At 39.9% G+C, this 12,185-nt stretch overlaps 1 protein-coding gene across 3 annotated transcripts in view; it reads right to left on the bottom strand.

Annotated features, from left to right (window-relative positions):
• Nucleotides 1-1,053: 1,053 nt before the first annotated feature.
• PRKCD (protein kinase C delta) overlaps nt 1,054-12,185 on the bottom strand; it is a 96,398-nt gene continuing 85,266 nt past the window's right edge. For all 3 annotated transcript variants that reach the window (XM_054977086.1, XM_054977088.1, XM_054977087.1), the window contains exons 13-18: nt 7,671-7,762; nt 5,116-5,178; nt 3,531-3,669; nt 2,967-3,155; nt 2,410-2,538; nt 1,054-1,764 (exon numbers count right to left, since the gene is read on the bottom strand). In XM_054977086.1, coding sequence (XP_054833061.1) covers nt 1,606-1,764; nt 2,410-2,538; nt 2,967-3,155; nt 3,531-3,669; nt 5,116-5,178; nt 7,671-7,762 — 771 coding nt within the window. In that variant the 3' untranslated portion in view covers nt 1,054-1,605. The remainder of the gene's footprint in view (nt 1,765-2,409; nt 2,539-2,966; nt 3,156-3,530; nt 3,670-5,115; nt 5,179-7,670; nt 7,763-12,185) is intronic.

Here is a 12,185-nt window from a genome sequence, read left to right as displayed (position 1 = left end):
CAAACACAGACGGCCAAACAGAAACACAGATGCTGCCGGCATCACCCACCATTCTTTTCTCACCAGCGCGCTCCTTTTTGTCCTGGCAGGCGGGCACATGACCCCCTGAGGGGAGGCGGCTCGTCGCCGTCTCCCCGTGCCCACTGGGTCCGGTGGCCGTCGCCATCACCCGCCTTTTCACATAGCTGGGAATAGCAGTGCACCCTGCTTTGGCCTCCACGATCCATGATCCACGGATCGGGAACGGGAGATGATCGGTGTGGATCGTTTAGTTGGGATTGTCACTGGCGCTGATCCACGATCAGCTGGATCGGCAATTTTTTTTTGGATTGTGCACATCTCTAGTGCTTATGACTGTTGCATTTGACCTGAAAAGTCCAACATATCCAAAGCCATTTTTACCTCAGGTTTCCTTTACAGATGTGCTTAGGTCTACAGTCTCGCACTGTCAAAGCAGGATTTTAGGTAGCTTCCCAAATTGGAGAAGGAGACTCAAGAAGCAGAGAAAGACTAGGGTTTCAGTAAACAAGAGAATAGGTGCATTGTTGTTTAAGCTTTATAAACTGTTTAGTTGCATTCTTTCTATATCGTATCAATTCAAATTGACACATTGCTATCAGTATTCCTTTCCTATTTCCTTCCCCCTTTCCATACAGTTTTTTCCTGTAAAGTATATTTAAATACCAGTTCTCAAGCTTTAGCATCAGAATAAATATTAGGTGAATATTTCAAATTTTCTTATACTAACCCATTCCCATGTCATTATAGTGGTGACTGAACCGTTACTGCCTGAACTGAATGAAAAACTATAGTCAGCCCAGAATATATGGTACAACTTCCTGTGAAGAAGCTAATGAGTGAGATGAAATTGTCCTACTTTCCAGATATATTTTCCTCACATAAAGGAACACCTACCTTCACTAAAGACACTCAAATTTGATTTTATAGAGGTTTATTCAGAAATAAGGCCTAATGAGTTTAAGGGGATGTATACGTCATAGTTAATATTTCAGCTTAAGATTTAGTAGTATGATAGCAGTCTATCAAGGAAAGAACTGTAACACTCATGATCTTTAATAGGGTTTATCCAAGAACAAGAAACACATGTACTATTTAAAAGGTTGTAAACTCATAAGAGTAAGGCCCTGCAAAGCACCACATCAATTGCTGGCACTTATTAAAAATAGCAATATTTGAAGCCCATAAGAAGTTGAATAAAAATTCAAGTTATTTCTTTTGAAAACAAAAGAACTGGCTAGATGTTCCACTTTATTTAAAAGACAACTCTTCAATAATCTATCTTCCACCCCATAAGCAAAATCTACAGCATATACATACATTTCTTTCCCCAGTCATGTAATCAAACACACAATTTACATTTTTCCCATTGGAGAGAAAAATCATGTACATGTGATTCACAAGGATAAATAAGCCCAACTGTGCAAGATGACGCTACTGCCCATTGCCAAATAATCAGCAATGTAATTAGTAAATCATTATTGAGCATTACTGAAAATGAAAGAGATGATGGTATCCTTTGATCACAGTTCACAAGGAGTGCTTCTGTTTATAGATGTACCTAAAAGTTCTGCTATGTTTGAAGAACTATTTCTCCAAAATTTGTTCAAATTTAGGATTGATAAAAGAGAACCCAGCAAATGCAGACTGATCCATGGAGTCTATTAAGTTTTTGTCACTGTGTGATAGTCGAGGTTTCTCACTCAGGAACTCTCTGTCAAAGTTGCTGTAGTCATTTGCTGATTTCTGTGTGATAAGCAGAATGGCAACAACAAAATTAGGTGGATTTAATCTAATATATTGCCCAGAAAAGTTTGTAAGTACAATCAATTTATTTCACAAGACACCATACTATCCAAATTGGTCTCGGCCATCCTACCACATGGCAAGGACTAAATTATTATATATAACCTGTAGGTAAGTAATAAAAAGATAACTGACTTTCTCATGAATTCTGTCTTTTCTAAACTGTCTGAACTATGATATGAGTTGAATGAAGCTCAGCAACAGAAAATGCCTTCAATGTTCAACTTCCGTATCTTCCATGCTAACATATAAAAACTTTTGTTGTTGAGAGCCCTGTTAGGAAGCCTAAATACAGGAGGTCTTATATATTAGAGATCTACTATGATGGTGAGGCTAGTGTTGGCTGAGGACCGAACAGATGGGTTCTAATCTCTACTAAAGCCATGAATCTTACTGGGACACCTTGTGCAAGTTGGTCACTCTTACTCAAGCCTATTTCCCAAGGTGGCTGTGAGGAATGTATGATGCTCTAAGCTGCTATGAAGGAGGGGGGCAATGGAACAGCTTAAAAATTCTTATATGCAACAGACCCAAAGCTTTATTGTTCTCTCTCCTGCATGTAAGTGGGATTCAGAAATGACATACCACTTTTGGTTTGAAAGGTGGGTCCATTTCCCTCCTCTCTAGTGATGTCCAATTAATTGCTTTGAAGAAAGAGTGATCTCTGATGTTTCCAGTTATTCCCAATCGCTTTGTTGGGTCCCTTTCAAACAACTGCAAAATATAAACATCCTAATTCAGTCACTATAGCTGAAATCACATTTAAGGAAGAGTGCAATTTCATTAGTTATGCCAGAACTGATCTGTTCTGTAAGGCCTACAGGTCTAAGACAACCAGTGTAGTTGATTGTAATGATTACTGTTACTTAGGCAGCATCCTAGAATTCTGCCCAGGACAACAGAAACCCAGAATCCAAGACTGGCAGCTGCAGACATCACTTGGAGGGAAAGTGTGCATACAACATGGCTCATTCACCAAGGAGGTATTATTATCATAACAAAACAACATGGGCATATAAGGATAAAACTATTAAATCCTATAGCTAGTTTGTGTTGGTTCCATTTCACAAAACACTTTCTCCTTAGTCTATCTTTCCATTCTCCAGTATCAAAAACGTGCATTAGGTTTAGGCAGTATGTACCTTCTCTAGTATATCCTTAGATTCCTTGGTAATCCAACGTGGGTAATGAGGTGTGTCTACTCGGATTGACTCAAATAACTCATCTTCATCATCACCATGGAAAGGAGATTGTCCAATAAGCATTTCATACAACAAGACTCCAAAAGACCACCAGTCCACAGAAAACGTATACTTCAGCCCTTGCAGGATCTATTGCCATTATGAGAAGTGAAAAGACTTGTAAAATGCAGTAGGAAGTTCCTATCTTCCTTAAAGAGTTTAAAAAGCACGATTGTGACTCATCCATACTTACTTAGCTGTGTGTTTAACTGCTAGTTCACAAACGCTTATGCTGGAATACAATTTATTTAGACTTTAAGGTGTCATAACACATGGCTACCTCAAATTATTTAAGGAATGCTTTTTGTATGAAAGAAAAATACAGAATAAGGAGCAGGCATGCTGCTTATTGAATAATTTCAAAAGGGCTGTTGCAGCTTTAAATGTTATTGATTATGTTTTTAAATTGTTATAAATGAATCATATACTTGATGTCCTGGAATACTATGTGTGTGTATTCCTTACTTCAGGAGCTATGTAGTCTGGAGTACCACAGAAAGTTGTTGCCTTATTCTCTCCAAACACCTTCTCTTTGCACATCCCAAAATCAGCTATCTTGATATGACCTTCTTTATCAAGCATCACGTTGTCTAATTTGAGGTCTCTGCAAAAAAAGTTTTTAAAGTTAGTGTATTTTTTTACCAGAAACTACTACCAAAAGAATGATATTTCTAAGATAACTGTAGCAACATTAAAGCTGCTTGCTGGAATGAGATGTGAAATAATGAAAAATAATGTAGAAGAGACTGAAGTTGGTAGAAAAATCAACACTCTGCAGTTTCATCTTTATTGAAAATGAATGAAGAATCAATCGTGGCAGAAGTAGAAGTGAATAAAACATGGACTCCACAGAGAAAAGAAAATGCATTTGAAGCTGAACCAAAATATAGTATATGCAAACTGCTTTTATTCATAAGCAAACTGGCAATCAGTTAAATTGATTGGAAGATTATTAGACAAAATGTCTTTTAACAAAGCAACAATCCTAATTTTTAGCCATTTGAACTCAGTAGCACATAGCAGGCTGAAAGAACGTCTCTGCTGGGCCAACAATTACACATTTGAGCCAGTTGTTTCAGAAGACATTGACAAATTCTTTCCTGGAATCTGACTTCCAACAGTGGCTACAAATGCCAAGAGATGGTAATATACTATTATCACCTCATGAAAAATGTGGGGAAATGCTATTCTTTATCCAAGATCAAGTTATCAGCTTTCCTGCTCCCTTCCCTACTGGATTAAAACTTGTAGATTAAAACAAATTATGATTCCTCCTAAAAAGGAAAAAGTGACTTAAAAAAAATCTTTTATTTGAAGTTTCAGAATCTGATGTCATAGAAAGGAACAAAAACCTGTAATAAAGGGGTGGGTGGCTGCATAGTGCCAAATCAACACTTGACTCAAACTACCCTGAAGCAAGCCTTGAAAAATACAATAACAAGTCTGAATCAATATAAAAAGGTACTGATTGTTCAGTTATTGAGATTCCAATTAAAAACCAAAAGCTTTATTCTGCATATCTCAAACTCTACCAGCTTTTCCAGAGCAGAAGATGATCAGACTTTGGACCAATATTCAAGGCTGCTTTCTTGTATTGCATGCTGGATTCTTTTTATCTTGCATAATTTTTAACTTTCCATAATTTGCTACAGATCCCAAACAACTATACTTTCAACAAGAGTTCAGTCCTGGCCCAAATACTATTAACCTTCCCGGTCACTAGAATGAAGACAAAGCATCTCAGTCTTAGTCCTAAACACCCAGCCATTACTAGTATGAAACAATGATTCTTCTGTCTAATGTAAATAACATTTCATTCTTCTTGTTGCCAAGGAGAAAAATACAAGAAAATAATTATAGATTTGGTCTCAAGTGTTTGCTTGAATTGCCTCTTTTGAACACCTCTGGAATAAAATCAAAAATTTAACAGGGAACAGTTCATTGTAAAACACTCTACTTGTAGTTTAATTGCAGAATCCCCTAATTCATCACTGAGACGTAACTGTTGTGATGTTTTACAAGACTCTTAGCAAGGTCAATCAGCACTCACCTATAAATAATCCCTTTGCTGTGAAGAAACTGTAAACCACACAGTATTTCAGCTCCATAAAACCTGAAAGAGGGCAAAGGCACTTTTACAATTATAATGAAGGCTTAATTTGTATGAAGCCTATGAACGGCAGGGCATTTGTTCTTTTCTCCCCAGTTATTTCCATAAAGCTCCTGTAAAAATTAAATGCATGCAAGCCTGTCTGACTCTATCAACAACAGGCTGAGGTATAAATGATATCCCCAACAAAGCCTGGCCCACAATTCTCCATTGTCTTTGATCCATTATAAAGGGGATTCAAAACCCTCTCCATTTAACCCTGCTTCTTTAACCCTGTGAATCTCATTACCCCTCCCAGCAGAAATAGGTCTGCACACTCCCTGTCCTCCACCTCAGCCACTGAGGAATAGAAGAGAAGGTGGCCAGAACAGAATGCAGAGATGTAAGAATTTTCCCAGCCATTGACTGCCTCTCACTCCCTTGACATCAGCAGGGCAGTTAATTGTGATGGGGTGAAAGAAGGGTGTGAGAATTATTCTCTAGTTTAGGAATTCTTATTTAGCTTAGAACTACTATACCAGTCAGAAATTTTGCAGAAGGTCATTTCACTTCGAAGACAGGAGTTCTGAGCTGGGGAAGCTTACCCTCTGAACACAGAAGTATAAAGATTGGCCCCTGTATCATGCTGTATAAACTGCCTGGCCACATGTGAAATGGGCCTGGGAGTTCAAGGCTGCAATTCTATACATATTTACTGGGAGTGGAAGCTACTTCTGAGTAAATGTGCTGACAGAAGAAGGTTGATCTCACCCTCTTTCATCACAAGATCCGCATGACTGTATGTCCATGTGGGATCCAGGGTAGGAAAGGATTGCTAGGGGAGGGAAATGCAGGAAAGATCCACAATCCTTGTATTGAAAAGCACTGGATCCAACAACGTCATTACGGGCCCTTATTCCTACATAGGCTATATTCTCTTCAAATCAAGCTTTTCTACTGAAAACTCTATTGTGCTTACCAAGACACCACCTGAGAGATGTCTGTATTTTTAAAAACATAAATATAATTAATCATTTATGAACTTGAAAGAACTTGAAATCTCAAGCAGAAACATTTCCTTTATTTTTTTATGCCTAACAAGTAAATTATTCTACTGGTAGACTTGTCTTTTTATTATACTGAATATATTACTTGAAGGGCTTTTACATGCGGAGGCTCTCCATGTACTGTTTTCATGTTCCCTATGCAACTTTTGTTAACTGCCTGTTAAAGTACCCCAGATATTACTTTTCTAGAGGAAAACGTTTGTCAAGAATACTCTTACATTTATGCTATATTATATTGAGAGTAGGGAATTTCTATTTCTCTTTGTAAAAGAGGAATCATGAATGATATCCCTAAGAACACTGCTCAAATTCTGCTTTAGAACAGCAAATCTAATCTACTTGAAATTAAGCCTTTTGTAAATTAAGCCCTTTATTCTTCCCTTGGCTCATTCTATATAAATAAAACTGTCAGAAATTACAGATTTATGACTGCAAAAGCCCTGTTTTGAGTTGCACACTTTAAGCGATGTGTATTCTACTCCATAAAACCTGAAACAGAGCAAATGCGCAAAAGTCACAATGAAGTCTCAGTTTAGACATGAAGCCTACTGGTGACTTGGCAACTCTTTCCCTCCCAGAAACAATTAAAAATCTTCTCCCCGATAATAACTTGTTGTAGATGGTCAATCCATACTTGTGGGAAGCAGGAACCTGCTGCCATGTTTATGCCTCTGTAGTTCTCTCCCAAGTCTCTTAGTCTTCATTTCCCATCATATGTCTACAGATTAATTACTACTTCAGTCTCCTGCCTGATTTGAAATTCCACCATAAAACCAGAGGTCCAACACTCAGAACAGTCTTTTTGCAGTTAACATATGACACTTCAAAAGGGTTTTTTCCTATTTTTTTTTCGACCTCTCTACCAGTACCTCTTCAAAACAATAAGCAAGAGGTCCATTATTTTGACTCTTTTTTTCCTTTGAGATTCTTAATATAGAGAATCTGAATGAGACATATTTTATAGGAAAAGGTTGGGTGCCAAAAGATTAGTTTATGTATGAGCCAACAATTTTATCTAATCAGCGAGTTTTCTCTTTACAATTATGTATATACGTGAGCATGTATTTTATCTTTGCATTTATGAGAACACTCTTCCTTTGCTATAAACAATGTGATACTACTAGACACAGAAACCAGAATGTTCACTCAGGCAAGTCTAAATGTCTTGACATTATTATGAAAACGTTTAATCAAAAAGAAAGGAAATGATTTGCTGCTTTTCCCTCTATTACCCTGCAATGTTTCAAAGACACTTTTTTTTTGCCTTTAAGCCCTCAGCAAAACTAAATAAGATAACCATATCCCACACCTATGTACCTGTAGGACTGCAGTTGTCTATGATTTATAGTGTTGCCAGGTGAAGCTGATGATGCATGCCTTCTTGGCCCAGAAAAACAAGTCTAAGATCTGGGTAAACCTCCCCTCCCCTTAAAAAAACCCAACACTTACGTAGCTCTGAAGAGATCAAAACGGCCTTTGTCCTGTATATGGAACATCAGATCTCCACCATTAAGGAATTCCATAACAAAGAACAGATGTTCCTATTTACAAACAGGAGAACAGAACATTAACCACTGATGTAACTATATCCACAGGAGGCAAATGTTCTGCTTCATGCAAGCCCAGTCACTCACATTAATGGCAGCCTCCGGCTAGAAAACTTCACAAGCAGTAAGAGAAGATCCCCTTATATTTATTTATTGTATTTATAGTTCGCCTTTCTAACTGAGACTCAAAGCGGATGACACATTGTAAGTTATTATTATCAATATGAAGGAACATCTAATAAACAATGTACTAGGATTAGTATTACAGAAATCTGAATTAGCGTAGTATATTAGACATAACACAGAGTGCGGGTATAATGTATAAAAATGGTATTACATCATTAGAAAACAATGCAGTGCCAATAGAGTAATACATGCAGCAAAGAGATATGCCCTAAACCCAGTGGTACAGTCCACAGATCTTCTACCTTAATAAAATGTATCCTTTTCCTTTATAAAGGTGCTTCCTATTACCTGTAAATAGAAGCCCTCCTGAACAACTCCATTTTACACAGTTTACAGAATTATGGAAGTAATCCTGATCTCCTCAGGTAGACCATTCCACACAGTGGGGACAACATGTGGACAGTAGTTGATTTTGCCCATTTGCTGTGAGGCACCTGAGCAAGGCCCTGAAAAGATGAGTGAAGCTGTCACAGTGGAAAATAGGAAGAGATATGAAGGTCTAAGGCCATGTGGGACTTTGTATTTGATAGTCAATACCTTGAATTCAATCTGGTGCTTGATGGACATGAATACCAAATGGAAGTAATATGTATTCTCTGTTTAGTTCCCAGTAATAGTTGAGTTGTGGTATTCTGTACCAACTGGTGTCTCTGAGAACTTCAAGGGCAGACCTATTACAATAATCTAATATTGATATTACTGTGGTATGAATCCAGGTAGCTAGATCAGTTAAGTCGGGGCAGGGGGGTCTTTCAGGTTTGAAGAAACTGGAAGAAGCCATTTTTGCCATTGAATTAACTTGCTTCTCCAGCAGTATATTCCCTAAAGCTCTTAACCAAGTCAGCAAGGGTCAGTTGAACTGAAGTGGGAGGTTCAATATCCTTAAGGCCTCAGCCTTTTTAACTAGCATTACTTTTGTTTTCCATGATTCAGTTTCAATTTGTTTCCTCTTTGCCATTTAACACAGCAGTCAGGGAGTGGTTCAGGACCTCTATTGCATCTCCAAGGGATTTAGATGGAAACATATAGATTAAACAAGGTTGCACTTACCTGTAACAGTTGTGCATTGAAGTCTTCTGTGCTAGCAGACATGCACAGGCACTTCTGTGCATGTGCAGGCCTGTCAATCTGTAGGTTTCTGTAGCCTTCAAGACTGGAAGCACCTCTGTGGTTGTTTTCCATCCAAGCAGCCCATGCTCTGGGAGAGGTGTCACCCCCCAACTCTCAGTTTCTCCTTTATCACCAGACTCTCCCAGGTAAGTATTGAAGAGCACATAAAAAGGCAGGAGGGAGGGTATGTGTGCTTGCACAGAAGACTTAAATGAACAACAATTATAGGTAAGGGCAATCCTGTTTTCATTGTCAGTCTTCTATGCAGTCCCATATAGGAATTTAGCAAGTCATTTATCCTAGGAGAAGGGGTGAGGCTTTTTATGACAACAGAGATTAAAAGCACCGCTTGACCCACTGCTGCATCTCTCCTGTTATTGGCATCCAGGGCACAGTGTTTTATGAAACTGTTGGCAGATGACCATGTCACAGCTTTATAGAGGAACACCTCTGATGAAGGCTGCTGACAATGCCTGAGACCCAGTGGAATGAGCACTTATCTCCAATGGTCAAAGAACATTAGCCTGTTCATAACATAGCCTAATGAAGTAAACTACCCACCTAGAAATGGTCTGGGAAGAGGCTCTTGTTTCCTTTTTTGGTCCTGTGTAATAAACAAATAACTGCACTTCAGATCTAAAGGAGGCAGTATGATCTATATAGAAAAGCATTGCTTTGCATACATTTAACTTGTGAAGGGGTCCCTCTGCCTCAGAGGTAGATGTTGAAAAGGACACTGGGAGAACTATTTCCTGGGAAATATATAGCGTAGAAACTACTTTGGGAAGGAACTGAAGGCTTGACCTAAGCACCTGCTTTTCTGGATTTATCTGAATGAAAAGTGCATTCATTCTCTTTTTTTTTTATAAATTTTTTATTTTTCAAACTACAAAACACTACACAGCACTACACAAGACTATCACAAGGAAAGGGGAGAGGGAAGGGACAAAGGGGGATGGAAAAAGAAGAGGGGGGGGAATGAACTACAAACACTAAACACTACACTTCAATGTTTTCCCTTCATACTGTCATAATACAAAAATAGCTCCATAGAATAATGATGGAGTGGTTAATCATACAGAGAATAAACATTTCAAATTCTGATTAAACTTTCCTCCCCCTTCTAGGTCCCGGACGCAATTCTCTCTGTGCAACCGCTGTTGCGGTGCTCTCCTTCTCCCCCCCCCCTCCGGCTTCTCCTTTTCTTCGTTCTCGGTGCAGCAGAATTCCGGGTTTTTATCCTCAAAATCCTTTAGTTGATCTTCTGATAGTATCTTATAGGCCTGATCTTTATATCTAAACCATATTCCTTCCGGGAATAACCATTTGTACTTTATTCCATGGTCCCTCAGAAGAGCTGCAAACTTTTTATACTTAAAACGCCTTTTCCGGACTAGAAATGGAACTTCCTTCAAAATCTTGACTTTCAAACCCATATAGTCCAAATCCGCATTGTATGAGTTATATAGGATGGTGTCCCGAATCTTTTTAAATGAAAAGTCAATAATGATCTCATGAGGCAACTGTCGCTTTGTTGCATATTTTGAAGAAGCCCGACGGACCTCCAAAATGGCGCTTTTAACCTCTTCTTTAGTCGTCCTCGCGGGTATCGCCAATAGTTCCGAGACCACCTCCCACAGATCCTCATTTTCCTCCTCTTTCACGTTTTGGAGACGCAAAATTGTCTGCGTTCGTTCCATCTGTAGCCCGATCAGCTGGTTCTCAACCAACTTCAGCTCCTTTTTTGTAGCCTTCACAAGTGACGCACTTTCCAGAGCAGACTTCTCTGCCCCCCCCCGCTACTTCCTTAATGGTTTTCACTTCGCTTTCAATTAAGCCCACCCTTTGATCAGTTTCGTTCAGCTTGTCAACAAAGGGTTTTATGGCTTCCACCACCGCCCTGCGCACCAACTCTTCGAGCGACTCTCCCTTCAAGGTAGCCGAGATTGACTTACCGAGAGCGGGACTTTGCTTCTTTGCTGCCATTTTGGGGGGGGGGGGCGCCAACAAAATTCTGGAACTCACCGAAGGGGAAGAACGAGTCTTCTTCAGATCAACCTCTCCTTCACGAACGCTTGTAGAACAGAAGGGATTCGCTTGTTTACGGGCTTCCGCCTGTTTCTTTTATTTGCCGTTTCTCGTTGCCCGGCGGCACTCGAGGCGCCGCGCACGTCTGCCGGCCTCCATAGGGACAAACGGGCAGTCCCCCCCCGCATTGATTTCGGGGAGTTCTTCCCGCAGCGTCCCGGACCCTGGCTCCCTCCCTGGGAGTCCTGGGGGCTAATCCTTGCGGATCAGCCGCCCGGTCAGGGTGCCCGGTCGTTTCCTCCCGGACCAGCCGAGAGGAGCGTCCGGCATGGCTGAGAAACCGAAACCGAAATGAAAAGTGCATTCATTCTCAATGTGCCCAACTCACATGCCTGGCCGATGTGATAGCCAACAAAAATGCCACTTATAAGGATAGTAATTTAAAAGGGCAAGCAGCCGAAGGCTCAAAGGGCCTGGTCATCAATTTGGATAGTACCAAGGACAGTGACCACTGGGAAACTATTGCTTCACTCAGGGAAACGTATTATGGAGGCCCCTGAGGAATAATTTAGAAGTGTAATGCGAGAAAAGATTTTTCTCATCCACAGGGGCATGAAATGCAGATATAGCCACCAAATTAACCTTATCAGAGGAAATGGACCAACCGTCCTGCTTGAGGCTCAAAAGGTACATTAATACTGTAACAATGGGATAGGTGTGGGGACTAAGCCCCTTGTCCCTTGTCCAACTCACAAATTTATCTCACTTCCGGGCGTATGACATCCTAGTATTAGGTTTTCTGGCATTCAAAATGGCTTCTGCTATCCCTTCCATGGGGAGTCTAGTCACACTAAGAGTATCAGTATGGGTATATCATGATGTTTCACTCATCTGTACTGTAAGACGTCTGGAGCCATTGGCAAATGGAGATAATGATGTTCAGCCAGAAGCAGCAACCATTGGAATTACAGCTGACGTGGCCAAAGCAGAGCTACTACTAGGAAAGTGGTTTCATCTGTCTGCATTTTGCTAACCACATGGGGAATCAAGGGTTGGGCAGCGAGGTGCAGAACAGGCATTCTGACAATTTGAT

The sequence above is a fragment of the Eublepharis macularius genome, chromosome 4, assembly GCF_028583425.1.
Source record: "Eublepharis macularius isolate TG4126 chromosome 4, MPM_Emac_v1.0, whole genome shotgun sequence".
Lineage (NCBI taxonomy): Eukaryota > Metazoa > Chordata > Lepidosauria > Squamata > Eublepharidae > Eublepharis > Eublepharis macularius.
This window is presented reverse-complemented; position numbering and strand designations above follow the sequence as displayed.